This window comes from Schistocerca piceifrons, chromosome 4 (assembly GCF_021461385.2).
Source record: "Schistocerca piceifrons isolate TAMUIC-IGC-003096 chromosome 4, iqSchPice1.1, whole genome shotgun sequence".
NCBI classification, from domain to species: Eukaryota; Metazoa; Arthropoda; class Insecta; order Orthoptera; family Acrididae; genus Schistocerca; species Schistocerca piceifrons.
This window is the reverse complement of record NC_060141.1, coordinates 160051472-160071894: the sequence shown is the minus strand read 5'-3', so window position 1 is coordinate 160071894 and position 20423 is coordinate 160051472. Positions and strand designations below refer to the sequence as shown.

The 20423-nt window shown below is 42.4% G+C and overlaps 1 protein-coding gene across 1 annotated transcript in view; it reads left to right on the top strand.

Moving 5' to 3' along the window:
* Positions 1–6134: 6134 nt before the first annotated feature.
* Positions 6135–20423, top strand: part of LOC124795691 (synaptic vesicle membrane protein VAT-1 homolog) — a 71746-nt gene continuing 57457 nt past the window's right edge. Inside the window, exons 1-3 of the mRNA XM_047259772.1 lie at positions 6135–6246; positions 9042–9257; positions 18308–18327. Coding sequence (XP_047115728.1) covers positions 6135–6246; positions 9042–9257; positions 18308–18327 — 348 coding nt within the window. The remainder of the gene's footprint in view (positions 6247–9041; positions 9258–18307; positions 18328–20423) is intronic.

Sequence of the window (20423 nt, the reverse complement as noted above, 5' to 3'; positions counted from 1 at the left end):
CGGATAAATTGGGAGAATTTTAGGAAAGTTTAGCTCATCCATTAACAAGAGAGCGTTTAGAACACTAGTGTGACCCATTCTTGAGTACTGCTCGAGGGTTTGGGAACCCCACTAGGGTGGATCAAACCTCCGTCGTAGCAGTTAGGAGGCGTGCTTCTAGATTTGTTATCGGTAGGTTCGATCAACACACGAGTGCAGAGGGATGCTTGGGGCACTCATATGGGAATCCCTGGAGGGTAGACGACGCTCTTTTCGCAGGGCATTATTGCGGAAACTTGCAGAAACGTCATCTGAGACCGCCAATGTACATTTCGCGTAAAGATCACGAAGATAAGTGGATGGAAATTAGGATTCGTACGAGGCTTATAGACAAACCACTTTATATTTCTTAATTTGCTAGTGAAACAAGAAAGCAGATGACTAGCACTGGTACAAGGTACCGTCTGCCATGCCCAGTCCGGTGACTTGAGTATTCTATGGTTGCGGGTGTAGATGTACTGTAAAGCGAATCACAGTATTGCCTGAGTTCGGCCCCGACCCTAACTTCTTCAACCAGCAGAAAAAACGGGCAGGCATAATTGCAATCTGCTTCCGCTCCCAGTATGCTTCATACTGTCTTCCTTTCACAGTCTAATTCTGAACAGAAAATCCGTACCTCATATTCCATAGTTACAAATTTTTCCACCTTTCCTTGAACGCCCCACTCTGCATGTCTGCGACAAAACTGAGCTGTTGACACAAGGGGATCCACACATTAGCCACGGACAGGAGCATGTGTTGCCAGATAACTCGATCCGTGAGCCACACGTGTAAGCGTAAATCACTGATCGCAGCGATGGATCGCTGATCCACCTAGTTCCTATGTAGTCCGATTAATCTCAAACTATATATTGCCTATGCAATATTGATATTTAGTTGTTTTAGTGATCACAAATTAAGTCTGGCCTTCTCTGGATATCGACCGTTTTCCTCTTCTTGATCTTTCGCCGTCGGTTGTGACTCGAGCACGAGGTGGTGCTCTCTGACGCAGAAAAGGGGGTAGCCGGAGAGAGGTGAGAGCAGTTGGTGACTCGCTAAGTAGTCGCAGATTTGACTGGCGTCGGCAGTATTTTACGGTGTGTTGTGGACCAGCAGGGAAGCCTAGGCATTTGAGAGCCGTTGACAGCTATTACTGTGTGGATCTGGTTCACTTACCAGACAATTTATGCTTTCTCTTGTGGATTCTTGGTAACGTTTTTAAGTGTTTACGTGTTCTAATTTGAACATAGTTCCTGGCCTATGTGTCTGCAGGTGTGTTAATCTTTCAGTTCTCTTAAGACGTTTGCTCTGTGCTCCTGAACTCTGAATTCATATTCAGGATTCATTGCGTTGGTCGTTGTTACTCTCCGTTAAGTTCAGAGTGGTGCTGAACAATAATTCAAGGTTTCAATGGCAGGGTTTGAGTTGTTACACGGACTTCATTACGGTGAAATTTTGTGATCATTGTTGGTGTTTGTTATTTTACCCTCTCCCAGCACTTGGTCTGTTCCAGGCCACATTGCGTATTGCCGAGCAGGGGTCGTATTCGACAGCCTTTTTATTCCACCAGATACTTTCAGGTTAGTTTCGTGTGTTGCTTCTGCCCCAGGTAGACAATGACGGTAAGGCAGATTTATAATTGGATATCTTTTGATTTGGCAAATTTGATTTGGTTTTGACCCGAGCATATTAAGATTTAAATTTCTTGCTCACTTGATTTGGCTGTATTCCCTATGTGTTCGTAAATCAAATTTAGTACACTCAGTTGAAATGGTGTCACAGCATAGGGGTTCTTTGGAGTGTTATGGGCTTAGTTGTGTTAATTTAAGTTGTTGTGCACGTTGTTGGGGGGGGGGGGGGTCCGTAATATTTAATAATGCATGCTCCGTACTCCGGGTATCTACGCTGAACTTGATTGCTTGTGGGTCTTATACTGCTATGTGCGAGTGTGAGTGTTGAAGCCTGGTTGGGACTTGTGGTTCTCTCTCACATGCCCGTAGTCTATCGGTACACTGATTGTACTTTCGGTGGCTGTCGAGCTGTCACGTTAGCGAGGCATTAACTGTGGCTACTGCACTGTGCGACGGTGTTATCGGAGCCCAATAAGTGCACGGAATTCACATCCAAAATAAGTTTCATTCGCTTTGTACTACCCTCAGACTCTGACACAGTTTTGGAGAGTTGCTTTAGCTTCTGCTCCCCAAAGCATCACTGAATTCCACGTCAAAGAAACGCATTTTAATTCTGTACGTTACCCATCGCTTCTAGTTGTATACATAGTGATGTATTTTTATATTTCTAAAAGAAGAAATGTTCATATCATAATGTTTTCCTAAAAATGTTGGAGGTTATGAAGAAGTTCGCCCATGGGATTCACTAAGAATATGAGGATCTCTCGTCCCCGCTAACAACAGTTATGACACAGTGTTCTAATAAGCAAGGTTTTGATCCCCTCAGTTTCATGGATCGAGTTCTTGCCGATTATTGCCATAATCTTGTTCTTTCTATAGAAAATTATTATTATTATTAGAATGGCTGCCGCCCCTTGGGTCCTATTTTCTGATGTAAATAAACTGTGGGAATTGTCATTATTCGTTCGACCCTTTGTTAATTGTTAAAATTGTTAATGGTTTCATGTGAAATGACGCGATACTTACTTATGTCTTGCCGACTAAGGAGTTGTTTCCAAAGTTATTCAAACAAATTTGGAAATTCGTTTCGATCAAATTGTCTTTCTATCCGAAAGCTGTATATTGTATTATTTTAAAATACTAAACCTGGTTGGAGTTTAGAGAACCTTTAAATATTCATGTAAAGTTCATGTTTAATTCTGAAACTTTTTATGAACAGATAATTGCGTGTTCTATAAATAGTGAATGATGATCCAAAATATTGGGGTGTAGCCGATCCTCTAGGATCTTTACCCTCGATTTTAGGGCGCTGAGGTTTCCCCATTATATTGTAGAACTAATACGTTAGTATTTTAGAGTAACAGCAACATTTTTCAGGCACATCAGGAATGAAAAGTTGTAGTGTAAATGTATCTAGCTGAACTACAACGCTAGTAAATGAAAAACGATCTGAGGACGTCGATTAATGTTTGAGGAATTAAGACATTAAAAGTTGTACTGTAAAATTCTAAGCAAATTCTTAATAGATTCTTAATACACATATTTTCAAGAAGAAATGAGTTAATCCAGTAGCAAGTTAAAATGTTTGGAATATAGTAAGAAGCAGTACAGGTAAAAATAAAATTAATAGCCGGTAGTTCTCAAGAAAAGGCCACCGAAAAAAAAAAGTTGCACAGATTAGCTGCCACAACAAGTTCAGTAAGCATTAATTCCCTTTTCTTCCAAAGTATTAATGGACATATGCGTATCTACTGCCACTGCTGCTGAACGAAGCGCTTCATTGCTCATAGCAAAACATGACAACAATGGCGTTAAAAATACGTTTTAAAATTGCTTGGTAATTCGCTCGAATGTTCTGGGGCGAAAGAGGGCGACCATTAGCGAGCGATATTAATACCGACGCTGCCAGTAAAACGTCAGTCGTGTGAGGGGCACGTATATATGCTGCAGGAGAGTAAGCATTAATATTGCATTTCGGTATTTGATGGCGAGTTTTTCCAGTAGTTGGTAAGCATACCAGTGGGCCTCTAGGACGGTTGTCACGTTTTCAGTTACAGTACCTGCGTCTACTGGAACCGTATACTCACACATTGAACGCTACCAATTATTTGTCATCGGTTGAAAGTAATGACACCTTCCTTCCATTAGCTTATTCTCTCGCTCTCCCATTTGTCACGCATGTGTCAGGTCAACTGCTCCGTTGCCTACGTACCGGTTGATTCTTCGATGTAGGGTTCTGCCCCCGCTCCAGTCTTTTTTAACAACTTATTTAATGTTTTCTACACAACATGGTAATAAATTGATTTGTCATTTAAAATGCTTTCATTTTAAGTATTTTTGGAACTGCTGGAACATTTTTCTGTGCAAAAATCAAGCTGACGCACCATGCCAGGATATGTTGACCTTTTCTCAACCCTAAACGGGTAAAACATACTAAAATGTGGTTGGTAATGAAGCGAAAGAGTAGCTAGAAGACGAAGAAGAAACTGGCATGTTCATTCGGATTTTTATGTACCCATTTGTCTATCATGTTGCTATATGAGACAGAAAGGAAAAATAAAAGCCATCAGTTGCCAGTGGGCATCGATTTATATTGCTCGGAGCGGGCGTCCCATGACATCCATCAAAGTTCATCGGTGATCCATTCATTCAGTTGTTTTATTAAAGAAGGCAGCTGAACCTCTGACCGAACACGCTGACCTACTGTGTTGGATGGGATTCAAACCCGGGTATCCTGCTTACTAGGGACGAATGCACAACAGCGCTTAAAAGTCACTCGAAACCATGGTCAGAACGTTGCAAGACTTGCGAGGAAACACTGAAGTGATGGGAGGAGCTACACTCATTCTCTCAGGAGCTTTTCGACAAACGCTTCCAGTTCTCTTCTAGTCAACACCAGCAGCCGAGATCAAAACATGCTAAAAAGAATCACGTCTTTGGCCGCACACAAAAATACGACTAACAAAATATGAGAGTTGAACTATCGAAAGACGGAACGACAGCAAATTTTTCTCAATAACTTTTACAAATAGGCGAAGGCACATATCCTGCTGACACGACGACCGGCCACATTAAACTCAACAGTGATATCTGAAACATAGCCACTGCCGAAAACGAACTCGTCGACGTAATTTATCCGAACATTGTTCACAAATATACCATCCGGATTGACTAATTGAAATATCGGCTACTAAAAGTAATATTGTCTAAACCCTTTGCAAGTACCAGTAATTACATTACACAGCCTCAGACTTAAAACTGGATCTCCGACCGTACTACTCAGAAATCTCAACTCACCAAAACTATAATGGAAGAAGGATGATCATCAACCACCTACCGAGTAACATCATGAAAGCCGACCTGGAAAGTACAAAGGACACACTATTTCTCCCCAGAATACCAGTGATCTCTATTGAATTGCCATTTCAAATTAAGACTGCAATTTCCAATCAAATTAGCCCACACTTTTACAATTTCCAAAGCGCAAGGACAAAGTTTAAAATATTGCGGCATGAACCTCAAAGACTCCTGCGTGTCTGGAGCAGGAAATTTGAAAAATTTGTACATACAAAGGCCGGATAAGAAAATGAAAATTGTTAATAAACAAGTATCGTAAATATGTTTAATATGTTTTCAATAAAAAATTTCATCTCATACTTTAAGAACTACTGTAAATATTTAGGATATGTTTTGAATAAATTGTTTTGCCTCTTATACTTTAAACTTTATCCTTTTATTCGAACAACCACGAACCGTCATATTAACCCCCTGAGCGAAGGGGGTGCCCAGCTAGTGCTAAATATAGTTACTAATAAAATTTTCGAAGATTGAATCACCCAAATGTATGTATAACAATGCCCTGTGAATTTACATGCGAAATTGACTCAAAATTCTAGACGCTGAATACTACACAAGCTCATCTAACACTACACTGTGAAAGTAAAACTATCTGCATGAGAAATGAAAACCTAAAAGAAATATAAATCATAAATTTTACTGTGACAATTATTGCACATAATTGCCACTATTAGTTTACATACGTAAACAGAACGTTTATTCTCTTGGGAGTGTGAGGAGAAACTGAGTGACAGATTGGAAGCTTCCAAAAGAAGATGATTTGAAGAAACTGGAGAAAGAAATGTGTGTTAGCAGTTGAAGGTGTTGAAATCTCCAGTGCTGTGTGTAAATACAGCAAAACTTACGTTTCTTTCTACTCTTGCCGGAAAGCAAGACTTCGGGAAATACGAAAACATGTCCACGACTGATAATGTTACGAAACAAATATGTGGGAGCTGTTGATTTATTATACATCATCGGCAGACACAGAATGAGCTCTCAGAAGTGGTGCCTCAGAATATTCTACCATCTCTTAGACATGGGTATTAGTAAATGATTTTTTCTATTTTACAAAAGATCAGCAGAACGTAAAGGGACTCATAAGACCGTAAAGCTAAGCAAACTTTGCGTGGAAGTTGCTGAATGGTTATGCCAGTATGCTGCCAGAAGCACAAGAACGATGGAGATCAAGCAATGAAGTGGGACAACAAATCCGAGCAAAGAAGAGTATGGGACCAACAGCTCAATTGCATCAAAGAACGTAAGACAGAATCAAGTGTGTCATTTCCCATTTCACTTCAAAATTACCAGGGTGTAAGGGGTTACCCCGGATTTATCATCAATAGTGTGTACTACCATTAAGCTTCCACAAAAACAAAACTTGCTTTAATGCATTTCAAATGCAACAGGATGAAATTGTTACACCTAAAATGAGTTGAAAAATGCTCTGGTCTTGCTGTATTTAAATAAATTGTGCTTTTATCATAATTTCCTGAAACTTGTTTACTATTTTGTTTAATTTTTCCTTTATTTAATATCAATTAAGAAGCCTCTGTGTGTGTACTTTTCTGGAGTACTGCTGCGTGGTCTGGGATCCTCATCAGATAAGACTGACGGTGGACATCGAAAGTGTTCAAAGAAGCACAACTCGTATCATCGAGAAATAGGTGAGACGTTTATTCCGTGTGTGGTTCTACAGTGTAACGGTAGAGAAATAACTGTAAGGCTGACTGATGAAACCTTTGACACGCACTTGACTCGAATTGCAAAGTAACCATGTAGACGTAGATGTAGACGTGTACACATGATCTGCGAGTCAGAGCAGTAAGACGTATGACCTTGTAAGACAGTCTGCAACAGTAACAGCTGGACTGTGCTGTCTGCCCATAAATGTCTTTCAAAGTTAGTGACTGTCTCCACTGAACGTTTCTCAATCAGCAAAGAGTACGGATGAAAAAGAGACTGGATCAGCAGCTTGATCGCGGAGCCAGCATTCGTTAGGTATGTATGTATGTATGTATGTATGTATGTATGTATGTGCTACCCATTTCGAAAGGATTAAAATTTATGTCCAGCCATTCGCAACCCTTGTAGAGTGTTCTTCAGTATAGCCTGGCTGTGCAAAAGTCCGCCACTTTTATTTTATCATTTTTCATGTAGTTTGATTAATTTTGTGAACTCCATTTGGTTTTCTTCTCAGTATTAATTTACCTCTTTCATTATTATGGTTCTGACTATCATATCAGTAAATCTGATTACACCAGTATTGGCACTACGGCGTTCAAGTGCCCGAGTATGGTGATTCAGAGACAACGCGATTTTCATGTGTTTTGCACGATCTTTTAAGTGACAGAATCTGGTAGAACATGTACACAACCCTACAAAGAAAACGTCGACACACTTCCTCCTCACAATCTGATTGAAAATTACATGTTTTCTGCATGGTATCGAACGATACTGGACGAATAGTGGATTCCTGGCGTGTCAACCGATGTCTCCAAATGTAACACATTTCGTGTCACTTTGACACTGCGTCTTATTTTAACTGAATGATGTTTGTATGCTGATTAGAGGGTACTAATCGGTTTGACTAGACATGTGCCGTCTATTTAAGCGGTCAATGGACGGGTTTTGGACGGATTTTTTAGTAACTGAGTGGTTGGCTCCTTTCCGAATCTTATATGTGTGGTCAGCACACCTGGTGAAATATTTACTGGTTATATCCAAATACTCTTAATTTTTGCAAGTAAAATTTTATGTTAGTATTACCACAATTTTATTTAAGCGCGAGGCATGTGCTCCTGCTTTTGAGGTTTCATGCAAACAATCATAAAAACTTTGTTTTGATCAAAATAAACGCGTTAAAAATAATGCTGAACATTCCTGGGATGTTAAAACTCTGTACTTGACCTAAACTCCATCCTAGGACTTCTGCCTTTTCCGATCAAGTGCACTACCGACTTACGTATCCAAGCACGACTCACGAACCGCCCTCACGGCCGTGCTTTCGCCAGTATCTCTTCTCCTCCCTCAGTACAGGCTCTCTCTCAGCAGACAGTACTGTCAACGTTATTCGGGACAAATAATTTAGGTATTTAAAAAGACGTTAAATGCGTTTGGACTCCCTTTTTTTACTATAGTTTTTAACTGCGGCAGTTTCGGTTATGGTGTGCACCTGCTCTACCATCAGCGATCTCCCAAAAAGAGATATTACCACATTTAGTCAGAAAAACTGTTTCCATCGAACTCTACCACTGTAACGCTGTTTTTGACGAAAGCACTCTTCGATCAATACTTAAGTCGTTGAGCGCCATAAAACATCGTCGTCGTCAATATTCAAGGAGTGAATGATCGCCGAACTTCATGAGCCCTGAAATGGCGCCTGGCTTTCTATGTAGACACTAGAATCAGTACCTAATGAACGAGTTAAAGCAACGATAACAAACGATAGCCAGAGAGTCCTCATTTTATTCGTTAATGACCTGACCGAGTTGAAAATGGTAGCTGCATTATTCCTGGACGACACTGCTTTGCTCTTCAGCAGTTGTCGAGTAAACGCGGCGATAACCCACCTTCGGTGCTAGTTGACGGCCACGGAACAGTGGGCAAAAAAACAACAAGGTTAAACGCAGACAGAATACACACAGTGATGTTTACTCGCAGAACACGACTTGAGAGACAGGCTGTTAATTATCAACACAGATGTCCAGTGGGCCTGCCAGGTTAGGTACCTAGCAGTGGTACCCGATAAAAAGCCCATATTGAAACGAAGTGGGGGGGGGGGGGAAGATGATCCAGCTAATTTACACCATGCGTACCTTACTGTGAAGTGTAAAATAAAAGTAAACAGAGGTTCGAATTTATAATGCAGTCGTTCTACCAGCTATGCTATACAGATGTCCCTTCTGGAGCACAGACTGCCAAAAACAAGCATCATCCAGGTAATCCAAACAGATGCTTGAGACTAATACTGAGAGAGCCAGATGGAGCAGAACCAGGGCTGACACGAAGAACTGAACAATCGCCATCAGCAACATTTCTTTTTTTGTTTTACAGCAAAACAACTAGTGCCGTGCCGTAAGGGCCCGTGCCGTAAGGGCCCGTGCCGTAAGGGCCCGTGCCGTAAGGGCCCGTGCCGTAAGGGCCCGTGCCGTAAGGGCCCGTGCCGTAAGGGCCCGTGCCGTAAGGGCCCGTGCCGTAAGGGCCCGTGCCGTAAGGGCCCGTGCCGTAAGGGCCCGTGCCGTAAGGGCCCGTGCCGTAAGGGCCCGTGCCGTAACCTTAGATAATCAAGAAGTTAAACTTAAACGCGACTATATGTGAAGCAAAGTCGACGGAAGGAAAGCGAGCTAAGAAAAAGGACTTCTTTATGGAGAAAGGTCCACGTAGCACGCTGTATAGACAGCGGAGGTCCCAAACCAAAGATTAAATGTGCTTCGCCAGACATACGATGGATAAAAAGTAAAATGCATTCGACAGACGGTGCGTCGTTCGCTGAAACAGTCGTTAACTCAGACAGCATATGTAAAGAGAAATTAAGTACTTCCAAAAAAGCATGTACTTTAAAAAAGGCATTCGGTCAGGAAAGCCTGACGATAATGAGCAGAAAGTGGTGGGGGAGATCACCTAACAAATGGAAATGGATAAAACGACAGTGCCCAATATGCACTTAGTTAAAATGACCTCACGGCGAGAGGGCAGAGATGAGGTTGGCCAAGCCTCTGGGAGAGGTTTAATTTCCCGGGGCTTGTTCGCGTGAAGAAAAGGTTAGTGGTGAAGCCCAAGTGACACCACCTGCCGACAGCCATCAACACGGAGATCATCCGAAGGGATGAAAGAACTGGTGGACCGAAGTAGGACGACTGCAGCCTTGGCAGCAGCGTCAGCAGCCTCATTTCCCGTCAGACCGACGTGACGTAGAACCCACGTGAATATCACAGTGGCTCCATCAACAGCGAGCAAATGGAAGCTTCTTGCACCCGTTGGACTAAGTGATGGACTGTCTACAGTACACAGACTCTGAAGGGCACAGAGAATGGGAGCATATGACTAAAAGCCTGTGTCGCCGGATGTATTTGGTGGCTCGATAATACTGATCAGCGTGTTGGAAGCCGATAACGAAAATTGTTTGTACCTTCGACGAAGGTACACCCGACACCAAGATCTGTCTCAGAGGTTTCAGTGTACACGAAGGTACTACCGCTAAGATTCGTGCGAAGGTCGAGAAACAGCGATAAATCGAATCCGGAGTAGTTTCCTTTGGAAGTGAATGAAGCCTAAGATGAACACGGGGCGCCGCTCGAAGCCAAGGTCGTGAAGGGTTCAGTCCCATCAGGGACGTGGCAGGTAGCGTGACCATAAGCCGCCGGAGCAAGAGCCGAAAGCGAACTCCGGGAGATAACAGAAGGACGTGCCCTATACTGGCAGTCATTTTCTGAAATTACTAAATATATGTGTGCTGAGAAACTCCTTTTAGTGTAATTAAAAAGTAACATACATAGTAAATAAAACGTGTAACAGTCATGGGAGTTTATTTTTTATGAAACATTTTAAAACAGTGTTTTTCCATTGTAAGGCAAGGAAAATCTTACCACTTTCGGTCAACTGGATTACAGCCAAATCCTTGGTTAGTATTATAAGGGTATGTGGTCTTCCCCTGATAAAACGTAAAGTCTATGAAGTCCATTGGGATTTGTAAGAGCAAACTCTTTCAGACCAACAGGATTTGGCTTGTTTGGGCATTACTGCTTCAGACTACTTGTACTGGAAAACGGTACAATCATCTCATCTACTGCCACGTCTGCCTCTTTCTTGCTTCAAACACACTTCTCTAATTTTTGTGATCAGTGGGCGTAATTTTCATAGCCTGTCCATTTTTCTTACTTCTTTACATCAAACTCAACTTTAAAACTGATCCTAATTACGAAGAATCTGTTTCTAGTCATGTTATCACTTACCACAGGTTTTCTCCATCTGTTATTTCAATACACACGGATAATGGGGTACTGTAAGCAGCTCGTGATTAGGCATATGCCAGTAAACATTCTCAGTTCAGCCACATCTAAACCTAAAGGGCTTCCATTCACTTTATCGAAAGTTGGACAGTTTTTCTCAACTATTGGTTGCAATATGTCATCGTCCAGACACTGTCTAAAATAATCAACGTATTTGTAGTTCTAGTGTCTGTTGGAGGTAGTGCTGGTTGGGAAATTTTTGTTACTGAAGCTGGGTTGGAAGATCTTCCTCGACAGTGACACCTCGGTACAATCTGAAGACTAAACTGAAATTTAAAATAGATTTATTTGATTTATTTGAATACATGTTGATTCTTTGTTATCTGTTAATACATTAGCACTTATTACAGGAAGTAGAAAATGTTTGCAAATCTCTGCAAAATTTTGGAACAGTAAAATTGTTTAGTTGGTGTTCTACAAATTTGTTGACTCAGATTCCTCCTCTGATTCGTCTTTGTCAGATTCGTTTTCATTTATCTTCTGTAGCAGTGGCGGAGTCACTATTGCGCTGGTGTTACCATTTTCTGAAACATCATCGCCGTAAAAAATATCTCCTTCAGACTCATCACGGCAGTCTATCGATCCTCCAGATAAGGTAAAATTTCTGAAATAAAAGTAATTACCTCTGTTATATTTAGATATTTTAATGTAATGGTCACTATTATGATCATTAACAATATTAGTAACATTATTAATGAATGTACTGTTCCATAAATTAAACAAGCAGTTTTTGGATATGAAACAGTAATGTCAAATTTTATTAATGACATCAGTTAAGCTGGCTCATGAAGTGAAGGATACTGAGCCTCTCGATTTTGGTCATTACCTCAACTAAAATTGAACACAAAATTGTTTTTTCCTTCGTAAAATACTCATATTTATAACTAATTCTTCCTTTGTTAGATGTGCTATAACGAAAGCGATAACTTGTAATTCACACTTACCTCAGAGGATGTTTCTTTCACGGCGTGAACTGGTCGCTGCCATTTCCTAAAATGATGGTTTAGAGAGACGTGTGCAGAAGATCAGGTTCAAGTACACAAAATGCTTCCTAGATGTCAGCAGCAACCGTTGAGCAAAGAAAGAATATTTCATGCTGCCATCTGGCGGAGAATTTTTTAAACTTTAAGTACATTATACCGTACTAGGGGCCCCAAAAGGATAGGATGGATGCCTGGGCATGGCAGACAAGCAACACGCGTATCAGCTGAGGAGAACATCACGCCGGTAGTTCGGCAGTAACACGATCAAGCAACATACCAGGAAACTCCTTGGGAAAGTCGAAAATCTGAGACCAACTTCACGTCACCTACAGTGCATGTAAACAGTGAACTCTGAACGATGGCACTGTCCGATTTCCACGCATGGTCATAGGGGACCCTGTGTAGGAATAAAGCGAAACCAGCATCTGAACAGTCCATAAGGCTAGAGCCCAAATGTCCTGTTAACGACTGACAGATGTCAAAATGATTGTGAGGTGTAATGTTAAGAAGTCCGGCTTCAAAGAAGGCAGTACTTCTCATTTCTATCTATATTATAAAAGCGCTCTTTATATTAAGAAAGCGTGTAGCTACATAGATGGGTGTGTTGCCTAAGTACAGGAGCCTTTAGTCTGCACTGCCATAGCAGTCAACAACCACACAGCGAAGATGAGGTTGGCGGTACTCTTGCGTGACACTGAAAGAAGCGGGCTGCTTTAAAGGTGTACGCGCAGCTCTCTGCTTGCCACGGTTTGTCTTTATCGTTTTGGTGTGTCACAATTCTTAAAGCAGCTTAGAAACGGAGTGAAAATTCTTTCGGGACGAAGTCTGCTTTGAAACAAAAAACCAACTGCGGCATTTTTAACTTTGTTATCAACCCACCATCTATACGCCTCAAATAGCGTATTAAACGTATAAATTGCAAGCGCACAGACAAGAGATTGTTTCACAGCTGCCTGCATTTGAATTTGATTTCGGCGAAGAGTTCAAATGTGTCACAGAATACGAAGCGCCAAACAGAGAGAAAACTTAGCCTAACTTACCTCCTCACGGTATCATCAAGGTATACCTGCAACAGAGAGTTTAAGCTGTTAGCTGCCTTCCAAGCCCCCGTATTTGGAATCTGAACCTTTGTATTATGTCGAGTACCTCGCAGGTACTGTAAATCAGTTCACAAAGGAAGTACATGGTTTGTTCCAGAATATTATGCCGATTACGTTGGGTGATCTGCACTATAAATCAGAAACTCTTCGCTCTGAAATAACGTATGCGATCCTTAATTCAATGTGCTACATGTTTTGCAGTCGACAGTGGGTTATCATTGTTATACATATCCTAGTATAAAAATAGCTGCCAAATTGTAAACGGGTGTCTTAATGAAACGTCACAAGTACGTAGGTGTGGCAGCCTTAACCTTCTAATTATGATCTGAAAAAAATAAAGTACTTTGTCTGCTATTACAGGGCTGTAGTCCTGCTACACAAAAAAGTCACCGGTCCACAATCGCGTAGCTACAGGAGCCGTAGAGAAATTGGCACAACCCATTAATTCAGTGGAGTATCGTGAGGTAATTCGTTCTATGGAGTTGAAGGTGTAAAACACCGCAACAGCCAGTGCTGACTAGGAAGTAAACAGAAACAGTTCACCATCGTTATGACACAGTGGTCACTGATCAGGGACTGAGGATTGGGAACCGCAACGGAAGAGAGACCCTTGTACTTGAAGGCTGGCGTGTACTCAGGCAGGCGTATCGACATTAAAGCTATAATGGAAAAGTGAAAAGTCATGGGTCAGCTTTGAACGTCTTCCACAACAAGAAAGGTCACCCTCCACTGAATTCCACGGCTTCACGGGCCACAGTGACACATGCAGTCTCTTTCGGCTATCAAACTTTGTCTCACAGTATTCTCCTGTTATGTCAATCACGACACCGTACGACCACCCTGGTATCACTGCTAGTAGCCACTTCATTTCTTGTTCCATTCGCAAGTACAGCGAGGAAGAAACATCAATCTGCATGCCTCTGTACGAGACTTATCTCGGTGCTCATCCGTAAAATGTATTAGGTGCAGTCAAAGAAGACAAAGGCGATGCAGGAAGCAAACTTCATTATTTCGAAAGTAGTCTAATTTCTTGATATGTCTTTCCCACAGAGAGACAAGGCGGTCGTGTCTCGATCTTCACCTTTTCCATTACCGATCCGATTGCTATACGCCAGTCTTCGTATAACAGCTCCTCCGCATGTCTTGTTATTCCCAATCCTACACAGAGAGAGTGCCAATTCGACCTTCCTCATTCGGACTTGACTGATCACACAAAGTATCTGTGTCAACTGACGATTGTGTCATGACAAAGGTGAACTCTCGCCGTGTACTTGCACTAACTCAGCACGGACTGTTGCGGCGGCTTTCCCCTTAAACTGTAGAAAACTAATTACTGCACAGTTCTCCACTTTATCGGTGGTTTGCACTCTTTTTTCTCCTTTATGTTCGAGATTGTGGCGTGGAGATATCAGTGTCTACCGGGACTAAAGAAACCAACAAAATATTTTTTTGGAGACGATAATTACAACTTTATGACTATCTCACATACATTCCTGTGTGGGATACTTGTGTGGCTTTTAAGAAAATGGTTTTCTGTGCACTTTATATTGTTAGTGCCCTAATATCCTTTTTCCACATGGGCCCTTAGTCCGGTGAGATTAAGTTTCAGTACTGCGAAAAGTTACGCTAATAGTACGTAGGAGTACCTTTACTCTAAAAGAAACATCAATCTGCAGGTCGGTCGCGAATGATTTCGTGTGTTACTATGATCACTTCAGGTGTTCCTTTCACAGTCACTCGATTTTGTACACAGGACTATTAATGCCGCCACTAATAGAAATCTAGTGATCTGGCGATCGTGTTGGACACGTTACTGCCCAGCGAGTGCTTATACACTTGTCCTGGAAAATGTCACTGCAGTTGTGATATTACAACTCAAAAAGCAGTCTTGCTTACACATTGTGACTCGAACGTCTATCTTGCTTAGCCATATGGTTTCTCCTGTGTTTAGGGGTGTACTGTCCAGAAAAGCTTGAGAGGTGTCTGCTTTTGGTATCGAAAGTAGACAAATGGCAACACGCAATCAGTACCTTCACTGGGCGACACCAATGATATTCTTATCAATGACAGTGCCACTGAAGCAGGATTACTAAAAACGATTTTCCGACATTCCTTCGCCAAAGAAGTAAATATTTCAGAATTCGAATCCCTGACCACGTGATCCACTTACAAATAGCTCTCAGTGCAGCGGACTATATACAGGGAAGTCTTCTGCTCCAGATTCTACAACAGTCAGGTTCGTGTCAGAGTATACTGAAACTCTGGTTCCATACTTAGCAACCATATGCAACCCCTCACTCGTCGAAAGATCCGTACCTACAGACTGGAAAGTTGCACAAGTCTCACCAGTAACCAAGACTGATAATAGGAGTAACCCACTCAATTATAGAACCATATTGCTAACACTTTGCTTGCTGCAGGGAACGGTGTAAGATTTACGGCAAAATATGTCATGTATCACGTCCATGTGGTATACATTTATTATGACAAGTTTTTCCTCAGTTAAGACAGGACTGCACCATCCCACTGACCCTACTTAAAATATGTATGTAGCATATATTGAAACGGTGTAATCAGTCCTGCAGTGGTATGGTATTTTCTTTCCAGCATGCTACTATTTACTCTTTATCTGCCGATCAGGTACTGATAGAACGAAGTAGAGAGGCTGTCAAATTTATGATGAAGTTAATGCAAGAATTTGAACGAGAAAGGCTTAGAATAAATACAATCAAAACATAATATCCAGAAGTTTGAGCAGATAGAAGGGATTTAGTACTGTCGCGGGGAACTATCGAAGCTGTAAAACAGATTAAAAACTTTGGATGCATTATCCATTCCTCGGGAAGCTGTGAAGCAAATGTGGTACGCAGATTGCAACACGCAAGATGAGCAATTAAAATGCTAAATGGAGATCTGTGGAGCCGGGAAATATCAAAAGAAACAAGGACGACGATTCTGCAAACAGAAATGAGAAGTATATTAACGTACGCCGCAGAAGGCTGGACTCTGATGGAGAGGCAGAGAAGCAGATGGATTAAGGAGGGCAGCCAGGATATCCAGAACAGAGCGGAGAAGGAATGAGGACATTAGGGAGATAATGGATATGGAAAGAACCAGTCGTGCAAACAATTGAGAATTGAGCTGTGTAGTGATATGGTCATAAACGGCAAAAGGAGCAAGGACGATGGCCAAAAGAAATCCTGGAATTGTCGCTGCCACGATTGAGGAGATGTGAACGTCCGAGGTTAACCTGGAGAGCGGTGGTTACTGGAATGATGAAGAGAAATCTTGAAGAGGAAGACTACCATGATCGTAAAAACTGTCTAACGGTGGTGCAGAGCAACTGCTGAAGAGTGGAGAAGCCCTTAAAAGTAAGTAGTTTTTCCTAAAAAACACGTCAGTATTTCAAAAGTATCACACTTTAGATTCTTAATCTAATTACTGTTACGTATCCAGCTAAGAAGATTCCATTGCTTTATTAGGTGTATATGCTTTGCTATTGTCATTTTCAGCATAGCGACCTAGATATGCGAGTACGTACCTTCATTATGTCACTGCTGCCGGGATGTAGGCAACCCGTTACACAACAGAAAGTAAGAAACGCAGCGTTGGCTAGATTGCACCCACTTGTAATTCAGGGCCCCTTGGCCCTCTACGATTCAGCACTTACGGAAGATATGAACGGAACAGCAGGAGTGCAAATGCTGTTTCTCTTCCCTTTAGTGGAGCAATTCGGACTGTGACCCACGTCCAGTTGTTTGCTGCGCTCGCCTCACGTGTAGGTTGAAGGCCTGGGTCAGCTACTGCCGGAAACGTGGCAGGGGGGGGGGGGGGGGGGCGACCCCTTTCGACGACCATGACGTTCTCATTGTCTGATTGGGGTGGCTTCTATAACAACCCCACACACTATTCATGTTAACTTTTTATCTGTTTTGTATTTTCAAATGTTTATTAATGTGTCCGATCTTCTCTAAGGCGGAGGCGACCTTCCGTGGCCCAAGCAAGGTCGCTTTTTCCGTGGTGATCATGCCGCATTTCCGGACCCAGGTTGGTCTCATTTGAGCCGAGGTGGAGTCGCTGGCGCCAATGATTCTATCTAGTAGGGGCAGTAATCCCGTTCGAGTTGGCATGCACGTTTTCTGTTTGGTTTTCCTCTTCTGGCCGCTATTTAAGCGCCGCACTTCCGGCGATGGTTCTCTCGCTTTTCCGCTACGGGGCCCCTGTGGTCGTGCTTGCCCATTGCTTGGGCACATGTGTTGAGTCTGGGAGTGACCGTTACGGAGGAGCGTTGGTTGCTCGCGGCGTTGTGCTTTGATTTGAGGAGTGTGTCGGCGGCGGGCTGGTGGTGATGACTTCCAATACACTAGGAAGTGTGTATATTGTACTGCCTTATGCTGGATGCCTATGTACGTTGTGTGGATTCTCATCGTTTGCCGCCATACACGGTGGGCATCAGTTATTTCTCTGAAGTTGTGTTTGTGATCAATCTGATCGTAATTTGTGTTCATCGCCGGAAACAGTTTTCGTATTTAATTATCCCCAGCGGGGCGGGAATAAGGAATTCACTCTTGGTTCCGGTATGTGTTTAGTGGTGTTAAAGACTGTAAAACATTGCTCAGTGACGGGAGCAGTAAGCAAGAATAGCGTGAAGTCTGCATGAGTCATTCTAGGGTAGTGCACAGGCCATGTTCAGTGTTACGACAGTGTGCTTGTAATGTTACTTGAGTATGTTGATTCATTCTGTGGTCTCCGTTTGAATGGGCCGTGACTTTGGTGTCTTGTACTATGGGTTTTTATGCTCTTGCTTCGGCAGGCCGTTAACTTCTCCGGACTTATGCTTGTTGGGGGTCTGCCTGTAAACGTAAAAAATTGTGAGCTGTAAGAAGTGAATAGTTTTCCATGCTACTTGTTTGAGGTCTTTCATGTGTTGAGGGTATTAAATTTAAAGGTAGGGGGGCATAACTCTAAAATAAGAGGGTTTGTGTTATGTTCTTTGGTTTGGTTGTCTATGTTACAGTGTACAACGAACAGCGGGCACAATCAGTTCCCTATTGACCAATACAGGGGAAGGCGCCTTGATTGAAATATATTCGGCGTTAGCTCGGCCGATTAGGTCTTGGTGACGCTCGGCGCTACTTGGCTGTATCCTGTCAGAGTCGCTGCTCGCCCCAGCAGTTGACAGAGGTTGAGTATTGTATCTCTTAACTATTGGAGATTCCCCTTGTTAGCGTGCTCGGGCGGCACCAAGGTGCGTTCCCTGTGCCTAGTAGATTGGTCACACTTGTTTCAGGTTGGGTCATCCGTGGGGCTGTGCCCGCTGTTGCGTGAAACTTTAACTGACTATTAAGATAACTGTCTTCTGCCTAAATATTGTGTTGTACTTGAAAAGAATTTCATGAGTGATTTCAGTGGAAAAAGTAGCTATACAATTGGTGGAATTCAGTTTATTTATTATCTGTTAATTGGTCTAAGGTTCCTGTTGGGCATTTGCCTTTTTACTTAAAATTTGTTATTTAATATTCCGTGCTGTTGCTTGTTTTCCCATTGGGGATGTAGTTCCGGTACGTTTCTGTTAAATTCTTCAGAAATTATGCTTGTCATCTATATTCATCTGCTGCTCTTTGTAATTTAGTTAAAAGGAAGAATCTTAACTTGCTTCATGCCATACACTCTTGTGAAGACTGTATAAAGTTTTTAATTATATTTCTTATTGGTGGCATTGTTAGGTCGGTTTTGTAAAAGATTTTGTAAAAATCTGTTTGGGGATGTGTGTAATAAATCTTTGTGAACTAGAAGCTTTTGTCTGCGTTGACTGGCGAATCACGTGAAATCATCCTTCCGAGGTTGTACCCTGGTGGAGAAACTGCGCAGTATTTTTCTTCATATGCGTTATCCCTGCGAGAGCGAGCTTCAGTGGAAAGCTCCATGCAGCAACACTTTCCATTAAGCCCTGTCTCCCTCATGTGTCCTGCCTTCAATAGGACAACAATTTAACTCTTCAATGAGGAATTGATCTACGCTGGAAAGAAAATTAGTTGCAATTTTGACTACGAAGTGTAAATCTGGCGCTGTTAATGCAATAAAGGCGTATAGAAATGTCTTCTTATGTAATTGTTTATGAAACGGACGTGGGCAAAAAAGGGGAAATAGGAAGGCATGATGTTCATTTTGTTATTAACTGCTGCTTACAGCGGAAACGCCGACGACATGCTGCATCCTTAAAACGACGAGATGAACAGTTGCTCGCAGCAGTGCGGATGGAATCTGAGTAACGTGTTCCTGTATTATACTAACCATCAGGTGAGGTAGAGTGCGAACGTGTCCTTGGTATACACGTTCTTTAGATATCCCCAGAGTCAAGTCATATGGATTCAGATCATGTGGTCTTGTAGGCCATTCTTCTGGAAAGCGGTGCTTTCCACACAACTGCGATCTTCCACAACAGGAATCACTTGCTGCACAAGGAGGTCTCGATAACGTGCAGACATCGCGGTACACCTGACAGGCCCTCTGGGTGTCTTCTCTTAAAAAGAGGAATGGACCGAAAACGAAGGTGCTTTTGAATCAGCACCACACAGACACATACCGCAAGTTCAATGGCTCTTCGTGCGCGAAACGCGATTTAAAAGAGCCCGCAATTCAGAGTTCCGTCTATCACGGCACCCTGGAATATAGAATGTAAAATGAGAGTCGTCACTCCATAGAATATTTCCCGGCCATATGTCAACTTCGACCCGTGGCAAAAACCGAAGACCTAATTCAGGACGGTGCTGCGGATCGTCAGGTTTCACTTGTTGCACCGTCTGGGCTTTGTACGGGTACGAGTGTAAAATAGACCGCAAAGCTTTCTGTACCGTTTATCATGGAATGACAATTCTCGTGAGACTGCGCGAGCACTACCACTACCTGGGGCACGTGTTCCATGGTCAGTTACAGCAACAGCAACCTAGTCAATAACTTCTACCGGGATAGGACGACTTTCTCTTTCAGATGCCACACCAAGCTGACCCGTGTTTTCGAGTTTTATCACCACCACCACCACCACCACCACCACCACCACCACCACCACCACACCAGTCGGTGATACTCTCTCAGTCCAACACTAATTGATAACGTTCACGTAAAACAGTTTCGCTAACAGCGCACAGGCTCTTCTCCATAGCCACTGTTATGGTATGTCAAATGACAATGTGGTTCTTACACCGTCATATAAACAATGAACAACGCCAGATTTGCATTTAATGGCCAGAATCTGAAATAATTTGTTTTCCAGCGTAAATTGGTTTCTCATTTCGATATCTAACAGGTTTCGCTGCCATACGATGGTGACAGCTTACTCTACAT